Genomic DNA, 20,129 nt, shown 5'->3' with positions numbered 1-20,129 from the left:
AACATCAATTGTATGTTATAGGATACTAGGTGAGATGGGTGGTTTGCTAATGTCAATTGTATATATTGGTGTAAGTGGTGAGATGGCAAATAAGTCGATGGCTTGTTGCTTCCCTTTCTACACATGGCTGCCAACTATTGCAAACACTAATGTCCAGAAGTCTTTGACACCTTAAAAACTTTCACAACTAGGCGTTTTCTTGCATTAGTTTCTATCATCCAAAGGCACACACTTGTTTGGTGAACTAGAGCCAATACTTTTCCTAATTTAAGTCTATTAATGTTTGGCTTGTCCCAAGAAGTATTGTAAGTGAGCTTCAAGTGTAGGATTTTGCAAGAGCTTCAAAAGATGTATGAAACTCAAACTAGTTGTAGGCATCTTGAGGGCAATGGCGTAATCAAGAGAGAGTGCAAGCTATAGAATAGTCATGGTTGATGGTGTATAGGTGTGTAAGGGAAGTGGGTATGGGGAGCATTGCAAGTGAATATGGAATTGTAGAAGTGTAAGGGGGGGTTTGTGGGAGGGGGGACACACACACACATATATAGAGAGAGAAGGGAGGATAAATGAGGGTTGAATTTATGCAGCTATGTATGCATGCATGCATATATATGTTTATGTATGCACATATACGTATCACATTTATCATTTAAAGGCATACGTTTTTTCCCCCTAAAACTACATGCTTCCTACCATTTAAAAAATTGCATGATTCAAACTTGTTTGCATGCCGTATAAAGGCCGAACGGTGAAGATGCCCAGCTTCACTTGTCCGCGGACAGTGTGAAGGCATCCCTTAGCAAGTTTCCGCCCGCCCGCCCGCCCGCCCGCCCAATCTCGTACCAACGCAGAAGAGACCCATAACCCAGGTCAGCTGAGCGAATGTTGTGAAGCGATAGACCAGAGGACCTTTAGGGTTACGCAGCATCACAAGCCAGGATGCAGAGGGAAAAAGAGGGAGCTGCATCTGCAGCAGGATCTGAGCGAAGATTTTCTTCACCGCCATCGCTGCAACAACGCTACAAGGAGCTGCAAGGGAACTTTAAGTCGCTTCTGCAGGGGGACGCCCTTAACGCCTGGCTGCGCCAACAGTCTGCCCCTGTGGAGGTCGCCATTACCACCGCCATCAGTGCCGTGCAGGGTGCCGCCCTTGGTGGTCTCATGGGCGTCCTCGCAGGCGACGTGCGCAACGCCTTGCCCACCCAGCCCCCCGGCATGAACCCCCAAGCTCTTTCCTCTTTCCAGCAGGCCCAGGTGAGTCCTTTCCTGTATAATAATATTAGTATACAGTGGCTACCATAGCTTCTTACATTCTCTTACTTTGACTTAGGCACTTAGGCCCGGCTCAAAGCAGCTCGGACAGGATGCCGAGTATGTGATTCGACAGAATAATGTCAGCAGGCTCACAGGCTTCCCATTACTGACAACTATGGTATCTGGTGGGGTTTGAATCTCATTGACTGAGCAGAGAACCTCACACCTTACCAGTTGGATGGCTGCTCATTGCAACAGTTCGACCAGCTGTGTGTGCCAGCCATTTGCACTCTCATGCTTAACCCTTGGACCTGCCTTCTAGCCGGTAAACAAAAATTCAGGTTATAGCTACGTCTTACCTACAGGTCTCATGTGTCGAGGGAGCGAATCCTACATGTAAATGTTCATGCCATGAAAACAGACACTCACACAGAATGATTAGACCACATGAAGAGAACTGCTAAAACTTAATACAGATCTTACTTATAAATCATTCTCTTGCTGTCATGAGGGAGGCAAGCCTATCCACTCAATAGAGATGCAAGGCTTTGTGTTGCTCTCAATAACAGACGCAAACATGGAACGTCTTGTCAGTGTGAGAACAAGCTCCTACTCTACTCATTAGAGGCTAGATCACAAATGTGAGGAGCCCTGTCGCTTGCTTGCGTTCCCTTCCATTTATGTAAGAGGTTTTTATTTTTATTCAAAGGAACATTAGGTCATGCTTCAACTTTAACAATACGGATAAGAATAGGGTGTACTGTTGTAGGTGACAAAGGAAACAGGGCTGCATGACGATTGGGAAATGTAAACATTCTAGATTTTTAAAGAGGTTTGAAAGTTTCAATCCATGAGGGGGAGGTTCAGCAAGAATGTATTGGTATACATCATATTTTTTTACCAGCTGAGGGCAAGGATCAACAAGGCATTTGTGCCAAAACTAGCTCTATCGAGAGCCTTGTTAATATGTGATTCTTTAGGAAAGAGTGTAAAAATTTCAAATCGGAGTTTAGAAACTTCAATCAAAGGAGGAGCATATTTGTCACACATTAGTTCTCCATGTGCCTAGACAATTGAGAACATGTACCAAGGTTTGTAGCTCTTGGCATCAGTAGTTTCCTTGTTAGCAGCCACCACCCTAGATTGCAAGTTGCTGCCCCGCACTGCGCGGGTAGATCAAGGACTTGTTGCAGGCAGCCCATCCAATTCTTGGGCCACGGCTATGCCCGGATTGAGTTCAATTTGGCAGCCCTCACGACACACCTTGGAGTGAAGCCCGATTGTAGTTTGAGAGGCTCGGGTCTTTTTTTGCTCGTTGGGGCCACGGTTTCTCTTCGGAGTCCGATCCTTTAGTTGGAGTAGAAGTTTTTTCTGTCACCATTTACTTTCTTGGACCAATGGACTCCCCAAGGAGTATTTAGAGCTACTCTCGACAATCAGGTCACCAGAAGTTCGAGGCAAAGACTTAGACAGGATGAAGGCAGAGTAGCCGGATTTGGAAGAGTCCCGTTCGGGACTCAATATCAGTTGGCCCTCAGTTCAGAACCAGGCCACTATAGTGTATGGGATGGTTGGTTGTTTTTTAAGAACCGTCTTTGTGTACTCAAAGAAAAGCGCCAAGTCCTTCTCTACGATGTGTCACGTGCATCCCGCACTTGGATGCCACGTAGACATATTTGTACAGAAGGTGCAGGACCTGGGGTGGAAAACTGGTCCCATGGAGCCTAGTTTGGGACGAGTCAGCCAGGGTCCCACTCCAGTTGTCCGAGGTCAGGTGTGCATTGTCCTGCACATGCGTCCAAGGTCAGGTGTGCATTGTCCTGCACATGAAATAGTGCCAGTCCGCGCTGTGAGTCTCTCTCTGGAATGATGTCAGTGGTTATGTGTATCTGGTATGATACTGGATGTCATGTGCATGATCAATGCCATGTACCTTCTTAGGGCTAGTCGAGAGGAAGGCATCCAGTAAAAGACAGATAAGAACCAGAAGCTGGAGCAAGGAGAGCAGATAAGGTAAATGATTGGACTTGGAGCCAGGAAAAGGAAGGATGCGTTGTCGGCTGCTTACAGAAGGTGGCCAACCAGAGGCAGCTGGACCAACCAGAGGGCAGCGTTGGAATTTATGGATTAAAGGGGGGCAAGACTGCTGGTCGACCAGCAGTCGGCCAGTTCCCCCAAGCATGCCAAAGACCTATAAATAGGCCAGAATGCTCCTTGTTAGAACCATTCAATCCTCTAGGGATTGGGTCTCTAGGAGTCCCATAGGGGGACAGTTTTGGGTGTTGTTCACCTTTTAGAGGAAGGCAGCCTAGGGCTGTGTAAGAGTACCTTTTTGTACTATATGAATATACTTGAATTTCGAGCATATCTCTCTCTCTCTCTCTACTCTCTCTCCTCTCTCTCTATATCTGTGTTTTGCATCAGCATGTTGCTAGGAGTGTTTAGGGTTGAAAGAAGACTCCCAGAGCTTCCGCGCGTTACATTGGTATCAGAGCAAGGAGAGCAGATAAGGTAAATGATTGGACTTGGAGCCAGGAAAAGGAAGGATGCGGTGTCGGCTGAAGCTGAACCAAGAAAAGGGGACTGTCGGCTGCTTACAGAAGGTGCGTTAATTTCGTTGCGACAAGTGTGCTGTTTTTTTGAGCATTGAAGTTACCGATCTCCCCCAAAGCTTCCGCATGTATCACGATGCCCATGATTCTCTTGTTGGGGATCATAGGGGTATCAACTGTACCTTGGAGAAGTTAGAGAGGTCATTCTATTGGCCTAAGATGCGATGAGATGTCAATCAACATGTCAAATCATGCTAGATATGTCAAAAAGTGAAAGTTTCTCATACCAAACAAGGAGGATCACTATCATTCCGAAGTTTCGGCCCATTTTCAATCATTAAAAAGTTAAGTGATGTCTCTTTAAAGTTAATTTACCAAAAAGGTGGACTATGCACAATGTCTTTCATGTTTCTTGGTTGAAGCTATATGTAGGTGTAGAATTGCAGGATATATGAGAAGAGAAACAACCACATATGATTGACGAAGCTGAAGTTATAAAGCAATAGATTCTCTATTGGAATTAGGGTTTCAGAGAAACAGAGACTACACAGAGATATACACAGTAGTAAGCTCTCAAGAGAGTGATGGTGATTGATAGATGCTCAAAGAAGATAGGATACAAAGATGTGGAGCAAGTGAGTTGACTCCACAATATCAAAATACACATAATAAGTGTGGTGTCCTTTCACACCTAATATCCAAGGGGAATAACCCAAAGGGAGAAAAGTGCCCTTGGTTAGCCCATGTTCACATGTGGCGCTACTCATATCATAAGTGGCATAAGTCATAGCATATATGCCAATAGATCTCCCCTGTAGTGGCAATGTGATCTTGTACAAGGTCTGGGGAGATCACTCTTTGTAGTAGAGTAAGCCCAAAGCTTTGCGGAAAGCTTCAAACTTCTCTTGAGGCAATGCCTTCGTGAACAGATCTGCAACATTGTCCTGTGTAGAGCAGTAAGATAATGAGATCTCCCCTGCATGAATCCTTTGTTAGAAGTCATCTCCTGTCTATTTTTATACACCAGGGCCTTTGTTGTGGGTGTGCCCACCCTTATGAGGTGTTTTCTCATTTTTTCTCTCTCTCCGTATTTTTCTCCCATTTTTTCTATTTTTTCTATGGCTTGGGTGGCTTCCTTGTGTTGGGCAGGAGGACCTTTGTGCTGGCCGACTGTACCTTCAAGAACCCGACCTCATATCTGTTCAGGCCGACTCAGGAGAGCTGGCCGACTGAGTGTGTTTGCTGGTCGTGGAGGTTCAGGGCCAGTCGGCTGCCTTTAGCACAGGCCGACTGGGTATTTGGGGCCATATAAATGTCAGAATATGCAGCGAAAATGATAACCAAACTTGGGTAGACAAGAGCAAGTAGACTGCAGAAAATAAATAGCCCAAGAAACACAGAGAGATAGGTGTGTAAACTCTTCTCTATACACAAGATCCCGAGAAAACTGAATGAATAAGTGGTGGGGGCAAGGGGCCTATATATATGCCCCTAGGAGAGCAGTCGGCCAGCATAAAAAGTACCCACGACTGCATAAATGCAGTCGGCCAGCAGAAAAATGCCCACGACTCATCTATATGCAGTCGGCCAGCAGCCCTGAAGCCCACGCATCACCTGTGCAGTCGGCCAGCCACATAGGACTGCTGTTGGGACAGTCGGCCAGCTCTGGAGTGCTCCTGCCACCCTCTAGCAACCTTCCCACCACTAGAAAAAATGGGAAAAAATAGAGAAAAATACGGGGAGTGAGGAAAAATGATAAAACACCTTATACAGGGCGGGCACACCCACAACAGAGGCCCTGGTGTATAAATATAGACAGGAGATGACTTCTAACACCCTCTCTCAGCTCTTGGCTGTGAAACCAACCCAAGGGAGTTGGAGTGCCGCCTGAGCGTAGCCTGAGGTAGAGACTTCGTGAAGAGGTCCGTCGCATTGTCCTCCGTCGAACAATAAAGTAGCAAGATGTCACCAGCCAAGATCTTCTCACGTACAAAGTGATACTGTATCTCTATATGCTTGGTCCGGGCATGGAAAACCGGGTTCCGAGCAATAGCTATACAACTCTGGTTATCGCACTGGATGACTGTGGGCTCCCTCTGTGGAAACCCAATCTCGCCTAGCAGCCTCCGCAGCCATACAACCTCACAAGCAATACCACAAGCAGCCCAATACTTTGCCTCTGTCGAAGAAAGGGCAATAGTTGGCTGCCTCTTGCTGCTCCAAGAAACTGCTCCTGAGCCGAGGGTAAAACTGTATCCTGAAGTAGATCTCCTCGTGTCTGGATCTCCTCCCCAATCCGAGTCACTCCAACCTTGGAGCCTGACTCCATTCCCTCCTGTGTAAAAGAGCCCCAGATCCTTTGTACTCTGCAGATACCGCAAGATCCGCAATCCTGCGTCCCAATGAGACTTCAATGGCGTCTGCATAAAAGAGCTCAACAGCCCCACGGAGAAGCTCAAGTCCAATCTGGTGTTTAGCAACCAGATCAATGAACCAACCAACTTCCGGTACTGCGAGGCATCAACTGGCTCACTAGGATCTGTAACGGTTAACTTTGTGTTCGGGTCCATCGGCGAGGTAATAGGCTTGCAGTTCTCCATCCCAAAGGCCTCAAGCAACTCATGAACATACCGCTGCTAAGAGACGAAAAACCCCCTCTGGGTCTGCCAGATCTCCAATCCTAAGAAGAAGTGGAGTAAGCCTAAATCGGTCATCTCAAACTCCTGTGACAAGGAAGCCTTCGTCACTCCAATGTGCTCCACATGACCGCCGGTGAGAATGAGATCATCCACAGAAAGGATGATAAGCGTGACCATGCCGCGTTCCCGAAAGAGATACAGGTTCGGATCTGCAACCGATCTTTGAAATCCAGTCCGAATAAAGAAGGAATCAATCTTCTGATTCCAAGCCTTGGGAGCCTGCTTAAGACCATACAAGGCCTTATGTAACCTGTAAACCATCCCTTCCGATCCTGGAACAATAAAGCCTGGAGGCTGCTCAACGTACACCTCCTCCTGCAGGTCACCATTAAGGAACGCAGATTTTACATCCATTTGATACACGGGCCACCTCTGAGAAGAAGCAAGGGCAAGAACGGTCCGAATCGTGGACATCCGCGCTGTCGGTGCAAAGGTATCCTCGTGGTCGATGCCTGGCCGCTGAGCATAACCTTTAGTCACAAGCCTGGCTTTGTGTTTATCCACCGACCCATCAGACGCGTATTTGGTCTTAAAGACCCATTTGACACCAATGACTGGCCGCTTCGACGGCCTCGGTACCAACTCCCAAGTGTTGTTCTTCTCGATGGCATCAAGTTCCACCTGCATGGCTTTCCTCCAAGTATCTTGTGAAAGGGCTTCCTTTACGGAAGTGGGCTCTTTATCCCGCATGATACGAGACATCAAAGCATAGTTCACCTGAAGAAGCTCTGCTGTGTTGCTTTTATCTCGGACTCTATGTGATCTTCGAGGGCCGTCCTCTGTGGTCCACTCGGAGGGTAGCTCCGTGACACCTGACTCCCGACGAAGGGTGTCTAACAACCACCTAGGTACTCGAACAGATCGTGGAGCCTCTTGTGGTCGTGGGGGCTCTACTCCAGCTGCGGGCTCAACCTCCTGTGATGACTGAGGTGGATCAACTGGAATGATAGACTGGGAATCATCATCAGACTCCTCTGGATCTCCAAGAAGTGGCGGCTCCTCGACAGTGGATGCTGGAACATGCTCGTCAAAGACCACATCCTGGCTGACAACAATCTCGTTCCTATCTGGATCATACAACCTGTATCCCTTGGAAAGAGAGTTATACCCCACAAATACCAGCTTGCGAGACTTGGAGTCAAGCTTCCCCCTCTGCTTCTTCGGAATATGTACATACGCGTCACTCCCAAAAACACGGAAGTGCGAGACATCGGGTTTCCTGCCAAAATATGCCTCAAATGGAGTCATATGGGGTACTGAAGTCGTCGGAAATCGGTTAATGGTATGGACAGCTGTTGCCACAGCCTCACCCCAAAGTGGACGAGGAAGATCACGATGCTCCAGCATGGTCCTCGCCATCTCCACCACAGCCCTGTTCTTGCGTTCAACAACTCCATTCTCCGAAGGCGATCCGGTATTGGCCAGTTCCCTTTTGATGCCATGATCTGCACAAAATCTGAGAAATACAGTCGAGGAGAATTCACCTCCTTTGTTAGCCCTGAGAGTCTTGACCTGAAATCCAGACTCTTTCTCCACCATCACGTGCCAATCCTTGAACCGAGCAAAAGCCTGGTCCTTCTGGGAAAGAAAGTAGACCCACGTGAATCTGGTACAATCATCAACAAGCAGCATAAAGTAGAGAGATCCTCCCAAAGATGGTATCTGCTGAGGTCCACACAGGTCAGTGTGAATCAACTCCGATGGTTTCGAAGCCCGCTTGGAAGCCTGCTTCGGAAAGGATTCCTTGTGCTGCTTACCACGTATGCAAGAGCTGCAACGCCCTTGCCTACTACCAACATCTGGCAAGCCAACCACCATCTGGTCCTGGAAGGCGCGCCTCAAAGCATCCACATTTAAGTGGCCAAAACGAAAGTGCCACAAATCTCCGACCTGAGAACCTGTCAATGAGGAGAGTGCAGAGAGCTTGTAGATACCATTCTCCACACCGCCTTCCCAAACAACTTGGCCAGTCTCACGGTCCCTTAGAGCAACTGAATGCTCCTCAAATTCCACCCGAAAGCCAGTCTTGCATACCTCATGCACTGACAGAAGATGAAAACCCAGAGCAGGGACATAAAGAACACGGGAAGCATGCTTGCCTCCCTTGCCGTCGAGAATAATCTCCATCCGGCCCTCACTATGTATCGGAATAGTGGAGTTATCGCCAATAAAGATACGACCTGACTGCCGTTTCAGATCCAGAAAGAAGTCGCGGGATGGAGTCATGTGCCTGGAAGCACCACTGTCGAGAATCCATTCCCGGATATCCTTCGCGGTGAAGCCAACTGCCTCCTCGCTCGAAGATGATGAAGCATCGGAGTCCACCATCTCCAAGTGCACAAATGCTGGAGTCTTTGCAGTTGAGGCTGAGGAATCAGCACTCTTCCCTGTCCGCTTAGGGCACTTCCTCCAGTAGTGGCCTTTCTCGCCACAATCATTACAAGATCTTTCGGCCTTCAGCTTCTCTCGTTCTGAATCAGGCTTCTTCTCAGAAGACTTCTCCGGTGAAGCCTTCCCTTTGCCCTTGTTGTTATTCCGGCCTTTCGACCGTTGGCCAGTTGAGGCCTCCGAACCTCCGCTGTGAGGAGGGTTCGTGAAGCGTTCCTCTTGGTCCAAGACCATTGGCACAAGCTCCTCCCAGGTAATGGTGCTGAGCCTGCCACTCGTAATCAACGAGGAATAGAAAGCAGAATACTGAGCAGGCAAGTGGGAAAGCAAAGTGATGGCCATGTCTTCAGATGATATCTCTTTCCCATCTTGTAGGACTTCCTGCTGAAGGGCCTGCAGCTTGTTAATGTGTTCCCGCATCGTCGAAGACTTTGCAGGGTTCATAACCCGCATCTGCACTTCCAAGGAGATCCGTTTCATGGGTGATACCCTGTTATACAAAGAAGCCAAGTGCTCCCATATGCCTCTCGCCAGCGTCGTGTGCTTCACATGATTGATCACTTGTGGTGTGCAATTGAGGAAAATAAACGACCGGACCCTGGCGTTGACACGATCCCACATGTGTGCCTGTGCCTCTCGGTCCTTCCTCGTCGATAGTAACTCCCCTTTCTCAGCTTCCGGCCGTGGAACCCCGATGATGATAAAATCAGCAAGGTCATATGACTCCAGCACCGACTCCATCATGACCTTCCAGATGCCGTAATTGGACCCGTCCAACTGACGATCCACTGGGAACGTGGGGAGAGTCGGAATCTTCACGTGCTTCTCAGCCATCTCTAGTAAATCTGCCATGGCGGAGAGTAACTTGAAAGGGTGGGTGGGTGGGAAAAAAAAATCTGTAAACCTGCAAGTGGCTGTCCAGCACCTTAGCCCGTCTTCCTCTTGCACCTTCTCTTCCCGTACAGGCCAAAACAGTCCACCAATCAGCAGCCTAACGCTCCCCCTCTTGCTCAGAAAAACTCCCAAGATCTATCTCGAGCCTAGGGCTCTGATACCATGTCAGAATATGCAGCGGAAATGATAACCAAACTTGGGTACACAAGAGCAAGTAGACTGCAGAAAATAAATAGCACAAGAAACACAGAGAGATAGGTGTGTAAACTCTTCTCTATACACAAGATCCCGAGAAAACTGAATAAATAAGGGGTGGGGGCAAGGGGCCTATATATATGCCCCTGGGAGAGCAGTCGGCCAGCATAAAAAGTGCCCACGATTGCATAAATGCAGTCGGCCAGCAGAAAAATGCCCACGACTCATCTGTATGCAGTCGGCCAGCAGCCCTGAAGCCCACACATCACCTGTGTGCAGTCGGCCAGCCACAGGACTGCTGTTGGGACAGTCGGCCAGCTCTGGAGTGCTCCTGCCACCCTCTGGCAACCTTCCCACCACTAGAAAAAATGGGAAAAAATAGGAAAAAATACGGGGAGTGAGAAAAAATGATAAAACACCTTATACAGGGCGGGCACACCCACAACAGAGGCCCTGGTGTATAAATATAGACAGGAGATGACTTCTAACAATAAAATGGGCCCATGGCCCCCATTCCATTTTGTATCATTCCTGGGATCTTCTTGTGTATATAGAGCAGAGTTACACGCCTCTATCTCTCTCTCTCTTGTGTGATTTGCACTGCATTTTGCTCGTGTTTCTAGATCTGGTCAACGTCTCCGCTGCTATACATGGTATCAAAGCCTAGGCTCTAGATAGTTCTTGGGATTTGTGTGAGCAAGAGGGGGACTGTTGTGTTGCTGATTGGTAGACTGTTCGGGACTGTTCGGGAAGAGGAGAAGCAAGAGGACGGCGGGCTGATTTGCTGGACAGTCACTTGCAAGTGTCAGTTCTTCTTTGTTCCCACCCACCCACCCTTTTTAGAGTATATCCCCGCAATGGCAGATCTGTTTGAGATGGCTGAGAGGCATGTGAAGATCCCGACACTCCCCACGTTCCCGGTGGACCGTCAGTTGGACGGGAACAACTACGGCATATGGAAGGTTATGATGGAATCTGTTCTGGAGTCTTACGATCTCGCTGATTTCGTCGTCGTTGGGGTTCCACGGCCGGAAGCAGAGGAAGGGGAGTTACCGTCGATCCGAAAGGACCGGGAGGCTCAGACATAGACGTGGGATCGCGTCAACGCCAGGGTCCGTTCGTTTATCTTTCTCAACTGCACACCGCAAGTAATCAATCATGTAAAGCATATGACGCTGGCCAGAGGTATATTGCAGCATTTGGCTTCTCTTTACAACAGGGTATCGTCCATGAGGAAGTACAGATGCGGGTTATGAGCCCTGCAAAGTCGTTGACCATGCGGGAGCATATTAACAAGTTGCAGGCTCTTCAGCCTGAAGTTCTTCAGGCTGGGAAGGAGATATCTTCAGAGGACATGGCCATAACGTTGCTGTCACACTTGCCCTCTCAATACTCAGCATTTTACTCGTCTTTGATTACCAGTGGTAGGCTCAGCACCATCACGTAGGAGGAGCTTGTGCCCATGGTCTTGGACCAGGAGGAACGATTCACGAACCCTCCTCAAGGTGGAGGTTTGGAGGCCTTAACTGGCCAACGATCGAAAGGCCGTAACACGGGCAAAGGGAGAGGCACTTTGTTCGTGAACAGATCGTTGCTGATGACATCTTGCTAGAGTTATGTTCGACGGAGGACAGTACGGTGGACCTCTTCACGAAGTCGCTATCTCAGGATTTGCTCAGGCGGCACCCCAGCTCCGTGTGGTTGGTTTCATAGCCAGGAGCTGAGAGGGGGTGTTAGAAGTCATCTCCTGTTTATTTTTATACACTAGGGCCTTTGTCGTAGGTGTGCCCGCCCTTATGAGGTGTTTTCTCATTTTTTCCCACTCTCCGTATTTTCCCCCCATTTTTCCTATTTTTTCTATGGCTTGGGTGGCTTCCCTGTGTTGGCAGGAGGGCCTTTGTGCTGGCCGACTGTACCTTCAAGAACCCGACCTCATATCTGTTTAGGCGTGGAGGTTGAGGGCTAGTCGGCTGCCTTTAGCACAGGCCGACTGGGTATTTGGGGCCATATAAAATGGCCCCATGGCCCCCATTCCATTTTGTATCATTCCCGGGATCTTCTTGTGTATATAGAGCAGAGTTACACGCCTCTATCTCTCTCTCTCTTGTGCTGTGATTTTCTGCATTGCGTTTTGCTCTTGTGTTCCCAGATCTGGTCAACATCTCCGTTGCGTATTCTGACATCCTCTTCTTGACATAGTGATAATGAATCTCTATGTGCTTAGTACGTGCATGAAACACTAGGTTTCTTGCCACGGCTATAGCACTTTGACTGTCAGTGAGTATGGTGGTGGGTGTCTGCTGACACTCACGAAGATCAATCATCAATCTCCTCAGCCATACACAATCTATTGTGGCTGTAAAGGGTGCCCTGTACTCAGCCTCTCAAGTAGATGTGGCAACAGTGGGCTGCTTTTTACTCAGCCATGATATGCATGAATGCCCCAAAAAGAAACAATTCCCGTTGGTGGATTGTCGTGTATCATAGTCACCAGCCTAGTCGGAATCACTGTAAGCATGTAACTGCAAACTGTCCCCCCTTGGGATATACCAACGCAAGATCTAGGGAGCCCTGAAGATAGTGGAAGATCCGCTTCACTGCTTGCCAATGTTTTGTACCTGGGCTATGCATAAATTTGCTACATTGGGAAACCATAAACTGAATATCTGGGCATGTGTTGCATAAATATATGAGGCAGCCCACTGCTTGGCTGTAAACACTCGTATCTAAAGGCTCTCCAACATCATACATGCTAACTTTCAGCCCTGGCTCCATCGGAGTAGAGATGGGCTTACGATCTTGAAAGCGAAATTTGTGCAATAGCTTTTAAATGTACTTTGATTGGTGTACGTAAATCCCCACATCTGTTTGCACAAATTGTATGCCTAAATAATAATGCAACAATCCCAAATCTGTCATCTCAAATGACGATTGCAATTCAGCTTTGAATGCTGAAATTTTATCCATATCATTCTCAGTTAGCAACATGTCATCCACATAAAGAATGAGCATAATCAAGGTGCCATGATCCTCCTTGACATAGAGGTTGTTCTCCGTTGGACTATTGCAAAATCCCTGCGTGGTTAAATAAGTATATATCTTCTCATACCAAGCTCGAGTAGCTTGTTTGAGACCATAAAGTGCTTTTCGAAGCTTGCATACTTTGTTTTCATGACCATGCATCACAAAACCAATGGGCTGATTTACATACACTTCTTCTTGCAAATCCCCATTGAGAAAAGCTGATTTTATGTCCAACTGATGCACTTTCCATCCATGATGGGCAGCCAATGCAACAACACATCTAACTGTGGCCATACGAGAAGTAGGTGCGAAAGTCTCATCATAATCAATGCCTTTTTGTTGGGCATATCCTTTGGCCACTAGCCTGGCCTTGCACCTGTCAATGGTACCATCAGACTTTCTTTTTAACTTGTAAACCCACTTTGTGCCAATGGGCTTCTTGCCAGCAGGCAAGTCTACCAAATCCCAAGTGCTGTTTTTATGGATAGAATCTCTCTCATTTTGCATGGCTTGCATCCTATGCTCCTTCTCATGAGCCTCTTCAAATGAATCTTGCTCATCTGCATCACAAAGTGTACTCATGCAAGCAACATCTGCGTGTTCTCTTGCATTACGTGAACCAGTCCGTGTCCTGCTACCAAGTGGAGCTGAAAGTTTGCTCTCGTGTAAAGTACGGAGCAGCCAACAAGGCACAACTCTAGTCTCTTCCGTTGCTGTCCACTCTTGCTCCACTGCTTCCTCCACATTTTGAGGTGTAATGAGCTCATTCATGGGCTGATTTTGAGCACCCAAATGTGTCCATTGGGCAAAGTTGATGGCTGATTTGTTGAGCCATCAATTCCCAATGGGAGAAATCCTTCAAACATGTTATGTGGGCCTGAAGGTGGCTGTCCAAAAAATTCAGCCAACGGCTGGTCTGAATTTTCAGCAAATACATCATCCTTGCTGTCCAAAATCCTTTGTGGAAGGATTAAAGAGACGGTAGCCTTTACTGCCACTGCTATAACCCTTAAATATGCACTTAACTGCTTTGTGATCAAGCTTACCTCTCAACTGCCGAGGTACATGTGCATATGCTATACATCCAAAAACTCTAAAGTGATCTCAACTTTAGGTTTTCTTTCGTGCCAAGCCTCATATGACGTTATGGTTTTCAATGCTTTGGCAGGGCATCTGTTTAGCACGTGTAGCACACATTATTACCTCCATCTAGAATTTGTGAGGCAATCCTTTGCCTTTAACCAAGCCATTTCCATCAAAGACCCTTTCTTTCCCTCAGCAACACCATTTTGTTGAGGAGAATATGGCATCGTGCATTGATGCTTTATGCCTTTTTGTGCCATAAATGCTTTGAAAGCAATGGACACGTATTCCCCCCCTCGATCTGTACGGAGGGTTTGCACTTTGCAACTTGTTTGATTTTCAGCTTGTGCCACAAAATGCTGAAAACATGCAAATACATCAGATTTGGCCTTCAAGGGATACGCCCAAGCAAATTTGGAGTAGTCATCGATAAAGGTTACAAAGTATAGATGCTTTCCAAAAGATTGTGTCCGCATAGGACCACACACATCACTGTGCACAAGCTGTAATTTCTAGACAGTCCTTGTTGTTCCATCTTTTGGGAATGCATTTCTGACCCAATATGCACCTTTCACATACATGTTTTGGTGGCAGCTCTACATGAGGCATATCCTGAACCATATTATGCCTTTGCAATAGCATCAAGCTGCCATAATTCACATGCCCAAACCTGGCATGCCACAATTTTGCCTCGTGCATGATGGCAGGTGTAACAGTGGTAACCACATGAGCGTCATGCTCTCTCCTATCAAACTTGTCAAGCTGATATAACCCATGGTACAATGTGCCAGAAGTGACTAATGCATAGCCACCTTCACGGTCTTTCATTGTGCATCTGTCGTCCTCAAAGTTGACTGCATATCCTGTTTTAGCAAAAGAGGAGACGGACAACAAGTTCTTCTTAATCCTTGGCACATACAATACATTTGGAAGACAAAAGTCTGCACTATCTGCTGTTGTGAGGATCACCTCACCAACACCCTGAACTGGATAAGAAGAATTGTTTGCACATGTTACCCGCTTGCCTTCAAGGGCAGCCATAAGCTTCTTAAACAAATCCCTTCATGAGGTAATGTGTTTAGAAGCACCACTATCAAAATACCACGTGTCGTGTGTTTCATTGACACTGAGAGACATATGCTCCAAAGATGCATCAAACTGCAAGTAATGAAAGTACACTCATCCTACACAAGATTTACTGATGCATCATCTTTCCTTGCAAGTGATGAAGAAGAATCTACAGCCATGTCTTTTTCCTTTTTCTTCTCCTTTGCATTCATTCAAGTAATGACCTGGCTTCTTGCAGTAGTGACATTTGCTCTCTTTTTGGGCTTGCCTGCATCATTTTTAGCCTTTTGTGAAGGCTGTACCAAATCAGCCTTTGGCTGAAAATTATGTTTGGCTTTTCCCTTGCCCTTGTCTTGGGTAGCAAAAGCCCCATCACCACGCATGTTGGAAGATTTGTTCTTCCGATTCTGCTCCTCGTGTAGCAACAAACCAACCAACTCTTCAAACAAGATTGGTTTAGGGTTTCCCCGCATAGATAGAGTGAGCGATGTGTGGAAGTTCAAGTAGGTTTCTGGCAAAGATGATAGTGTTTTGGAAACCAACTCCTTTTCAGAAATGACCTCATCAATGTCGGGCAGCTACTCCCGAAGATCGTGGATCTTCGTAAGATGATCGACCATACTGTCACCTTCATTCATGCCCAAGTTCTCAAGCTCTTTCTTGAGAAATGCAACCCTGGCCTCATTCTTTGCCTGATACATGGTTTCAAGTACATCCCAAGCTCGCCGTGAGGTCCTACAAGACCGAATATGCGGTATGATTGATCGCTTTTCTGACAAAGCAATCAAAGCCATTGCTTGGGCATCCCATCTCTTCTGCTCCTGTGAGGGAGGAGTGGGTACTGCGGCTTGTTGAACACCACGGCCAGGCGTGTTAGGTGCTATGTCAACAGGGCGCACATCTTCACCTGACACATAACCCCATAATCCTTTGGCCATGAGTAGATTTCGGACCATGAAACTCCATAGGGAGTAATTACTGCCATCCAATTTGTCCTCTTGGGACAAAACCGCGAATATATCGGTCGTATTTCCAGCCATGTGCTGAAATCTGTTTCAAGAGAGATGCACATGCAACCAAATATCCTGTAAAAAAGCACTTGCAGGCAAAATCCCAAACGCACTGGAGTGCAGTGCCAGGCAACCACAAAGTCCTATGCAAATGTTTTTCCCAAATACAAGGTTGTAGATAAGCAATGCTGAAAATCCCCAAATTTTTGAGCACTAATGGGCTGATTTATGTGTCAATTGCACACAATTGACAAAAGCCCCAAAAATCTGTGTACCAATGAGCCAAATTTTCTCAAAATTCCCAAAATTTGACAAATCCCCAAATTTTCTCTGTGTCCTGCACCCTAATGTTGCCTTGCACTACTGCGTGCACCTTCTCTTTGCAATAAAGCAAGGTATGCACAAAAGCCCCTTGAAGGGAACCCAAAAATAATAAAATCAGTTACCTGATTAGACAGAACCCTGACTTTGCTTATGTTGGTGCCCTTTGAGATGGAAACTATAGGAAATTCTGTTGTTGCTGGTGGAGTAGACAGAATAAATGGACGGGTTGTTGCAGGCGTGAGCTGTGGATTGCAGTTGGCGGGAGCTTTTGTGTGTAGACGGGCGAACTAGCTCAGGCGGCCAGGAGACGGTGGGAGCTCAGGCGGCCAGGAGGAGCTGACTAGGCTAGAGCAGGCAGGGTGGTGACGTGCAGGTGATGGCGGTGGGCCACAGGTGGCTGAGTCATACATTGCGATGGCGAGGACTGGTCGACGAGACGGCAAACACTGCCGGGCGGAGTGCACACGCGGTGACAGAACTTCAACCCAGATTTTTGCCAATTTGTGGCTTATGCCACGTAAGCCGCAAGCACGGCCTCTTCTGGTGCGAGCGCCGTTGTTGGGTGGGGCGGTGGTGGAGTCCTCCCACTAGTGCTGCCTGAAATGGTGGTTGGAAGGGGCAGCAAAGCGCCAAGGTAGGCGGCGAGATCAGGGTGATGGACATAAGCTGAGACCGCCGGACAGACTGTGCAAGAGTCGGCGGACAGAGCAGCGCCAAAAATTCGCAGGAAGATGGGCGTCGAGAACTCCATTGGCAGGGATTTGCAGCCAAGCTTTGATCCAACTATTGGGGTTAGGGTTTTAGAGAAACATAGACTACACAGAGATGTACACAGCAGCAAGCTCTCAAGAGAGTGATGGTGATTGATAGATGCTCAAAGAAGATAGGATTCAAAGATGTGGAGCAAGTGAGTTGACTCCACAATATCAAAATACACATAATAAGTGTGGTGTCCTTTCACACCTAATGTCCAAGGGGAAAAACCCAAAGGGAGAAAAGTGCCCTTGGTTAGCCCATGCTCACATGTGGCACTACTCATATCATAAGTGGCATAAGTCATAGCATATATGCCAATAAATCCCCCCTTCTTGGAAGCATGGATCCGGTCGAAGAATACGACAGTTGCAGAACCCATGAAGCAGTTTGGTTGGATAAAGAGTTCTTCCAGGAGTACCCCTAGTTGTTGGCGGACTATTTGAAAGCCTTGAACCTACCGTCAAGTTAAGCAGGAGGGAATGTCACGTGCACCCTGCATTGGGGTACAGAGTGACACACTGGCATGATCATCAGTGCAGCATTTGTACAGAAGTAGAACCTTTTCTAGGAATATTTGTCGTATGCCGTGACCCCATTGTGAGCCCTCAGTCCAGGGACAATCAGGCATGAGCTATGTAGGTCAGTCTCTGAGCTTTAGAGGTTAGGCAGATGTCAGTCCTCTTAACCCACTTGGAAAAAGCATCATTCAGAAGCATATAGTTGTCAGCCATAGTAGTAGTTGCATGTAGGAATTTTAGGTCTCATTGCACATAGAAGGGGGGCAGCCCCAAGGCAGCCCAACATGGGCTAGCCTTGCAAGGGGCATCCAAGGCCTTTTTCCATTCAGTCGGCCAGACCATGTGGCTCTGGCCATGCAGTTGGCCAGCCCATGAGGCTTGGTGTCTAGTCGGCTAGTACCTGACCAGCCCCACAGCAGCCGACTGGGCAATGATTGCCAGTCGTGGGTTTTACACAGCAGCCGGTAGGTAGTTACTGCACCCGACCAGGCATTACAGTAGCCAACTGATCATTAAAGTCAGTCGTGGGGCTTTTTCATCAGCCAACAGCCCTCTACAGGCAGCTGACTGCAGCCTGGAGGTGGTATAAAATCGTGAACTCAGTTCCACATCCCATATTCAGTTATTCAGCAAAGTACATATAGTTTGCAGCATCTAGTTGACTCCAGGCTAAGGAAGGAAGATCCTCCTCACACTCAGCCAACATATGTGCAGTCCTACAGCTATCTGGAATTGCATCAGTGGCCAAGGAGAGTATTCAGCAGAGCCTCGGAATAGGTGGATACTCAGCCGATGTGCTGTCTTCCTTGTCCTTGCGTTGGGCATTCATATCACTTGTACTCAGCATTGTACAACATTTCTCCAAAGAACAATATAAGCAAATACTCTTGCTTGCAGGGGGGCCCCTCCAGTGGGTATTGGGACCTGTCGTCTTCTACATTCTCATTCTCTTGTCTCCCTCTACTCTCTAAAGTTGATGCTAAAGATTCTCACCACATAAAGGTATAAAGAAGGCCTTGTTGTGCGTTATCACAATCAAGCTCAGTGCATGTAACACGGGCCGACCTATTGTCGGCGGCGAGATCCTGGACAAATATTCCACACATGCTGCAGCCGACAAAGGTCTCCTCCTCCATACACTGGTTGATAGTGTCTTGTGCCCCTTGATAAGGTACTCCTGCCGTAGTATATGCTCAAAAATCTGGTTCTAATCTAGTTCTTTATCTTGTTGCCCCTTCAGGATTAGACCTGGGAATAACTTGCACATGTCTTGCACATGACATCCCCCTCTGCTAAACTTGATGACGGGATTCCAACTTCTGTTCTTGGATGACTGTCATCATTCCAGTGTCTATTCACGGTGTCCCAACCTGTCATCCTTCCCTTCTTGGCAATCTTTTTCACTGAAAACTTGGCCCGGTCTCCAAAACCATTCCAACTCTGATGAAGATTTGTGCATCTGTTCCATCATGTCCCCTTTCCATTCATTCCTTGTCTTGAACACTTTCTTTGGTCTTCTTTTCGTGAGTATTGAGTCTGGCACTCTCACTCCACCCCTTGGAGGATCATCCTCCCTTGGAATCGTTGCTTGAAAGCCTTTCTTGGTGTGCCCCACCCGACTCACAAGACTACCATTCCCCTTGGGTCTTTGGAACACCACCAACCAACCTCTTGGGAACTTCTGACATGTTTTGTGTTACTTTCCTTGGGTATCGCACCTGTGCACTTTCTTGCACCTTGGACTTGCGTACCTTCATTCAATGTATCTGTTCCATCATGTCCCCTTTCCATTCATGCCTTGTACTTCCTATGGTCTTCTTTTCATGAGTATTGAGTCTGGTACTCTTACTCCATCCCTTGGAGGATCATCCTCCCTTGGAATCGTTGCTTGAAAGCCTTTCCTAATGTGTCCCAAGTGGCACCCGACCATAGCAACACGAAACGTTTCGTCTGTTTCGTCGTTTCGTCATTTCAAAGGTTTCGTTTTGTTCTGTCTGATTTGGACGAAACGCAAATGTTTCAAAATGACATTTCTTATATACACATACCAAATTTATAACATAGTCGATAGAAAGTTGGAGATGCATTTTTTGGGACTAGTGGGTATGAAATTCATGATTTTGGGAGTAGGTTTTCTGGTATTTTCAAAATTTGGGCAAGAAAAGGAGAGAAAGAGAGGAGGAAAGAAACAAGTTGGAAGGAAATAGGGAGGTGAGAAGAAAAGGAGAGAAAGTTGGAAGACAAGAAAAGGAGAGAAAGAGGAGGTGTGGACCGTGGAGGAGAAGAGAGCGAGAGAGAGAGGAAAAGGGAAGAGGAAGAGGAGGCGTGGAGGAGAAGAAGTGAAGGAGCGAAAAGGAGGAGTGG

General features: G+C 47.3%; 1 protein-coding gene across 1 annotated transcript in view; it reads left to right on the top strand.

Annotated features, from left to right (window-relative positions):
• Positions 1-836: 836 nt before the first annotated feature.
• LOC147605755 (chloroplastic import inner membrane translocase subunit HP30-2-like) overlaps positions 837-20,129 on the top strand; it is a 37,751-nt gene continuing 18,458 nt past the window's right edge. The window contains exon 1 of the mRNA XM_086793135.1: positions 837-1,254. Coding sequence (XP_086649261.1) covers positions 940-1,254 — 315 coding nt within the window. The 5' untranslated portion in view covers positions 837-939. The remainder of the gene's footprint in view (positions 1,255-20,129) is intronic.

Source organism: Cibotium barometz, chromosome 59 (assembly GCF_041138505.1).
Source record: "Cibotium barometz isolate CiBa-2024 chromosome 59, ASM4113850v1, whole genome shotgun sequence".
Classification (NCBI taxonomy): Eukaryota; Viridiplantae; Streptophyta; class Polypodiopsida; order Cyatheales; family Cibotiaceae; genus Cibotium; species Cibotium barometz.
The sequence above is the reverse complement of the archived record's forward strand: the minus strand, read 5'-3'. Positions and strand labels throughout refer to the sequence as shown.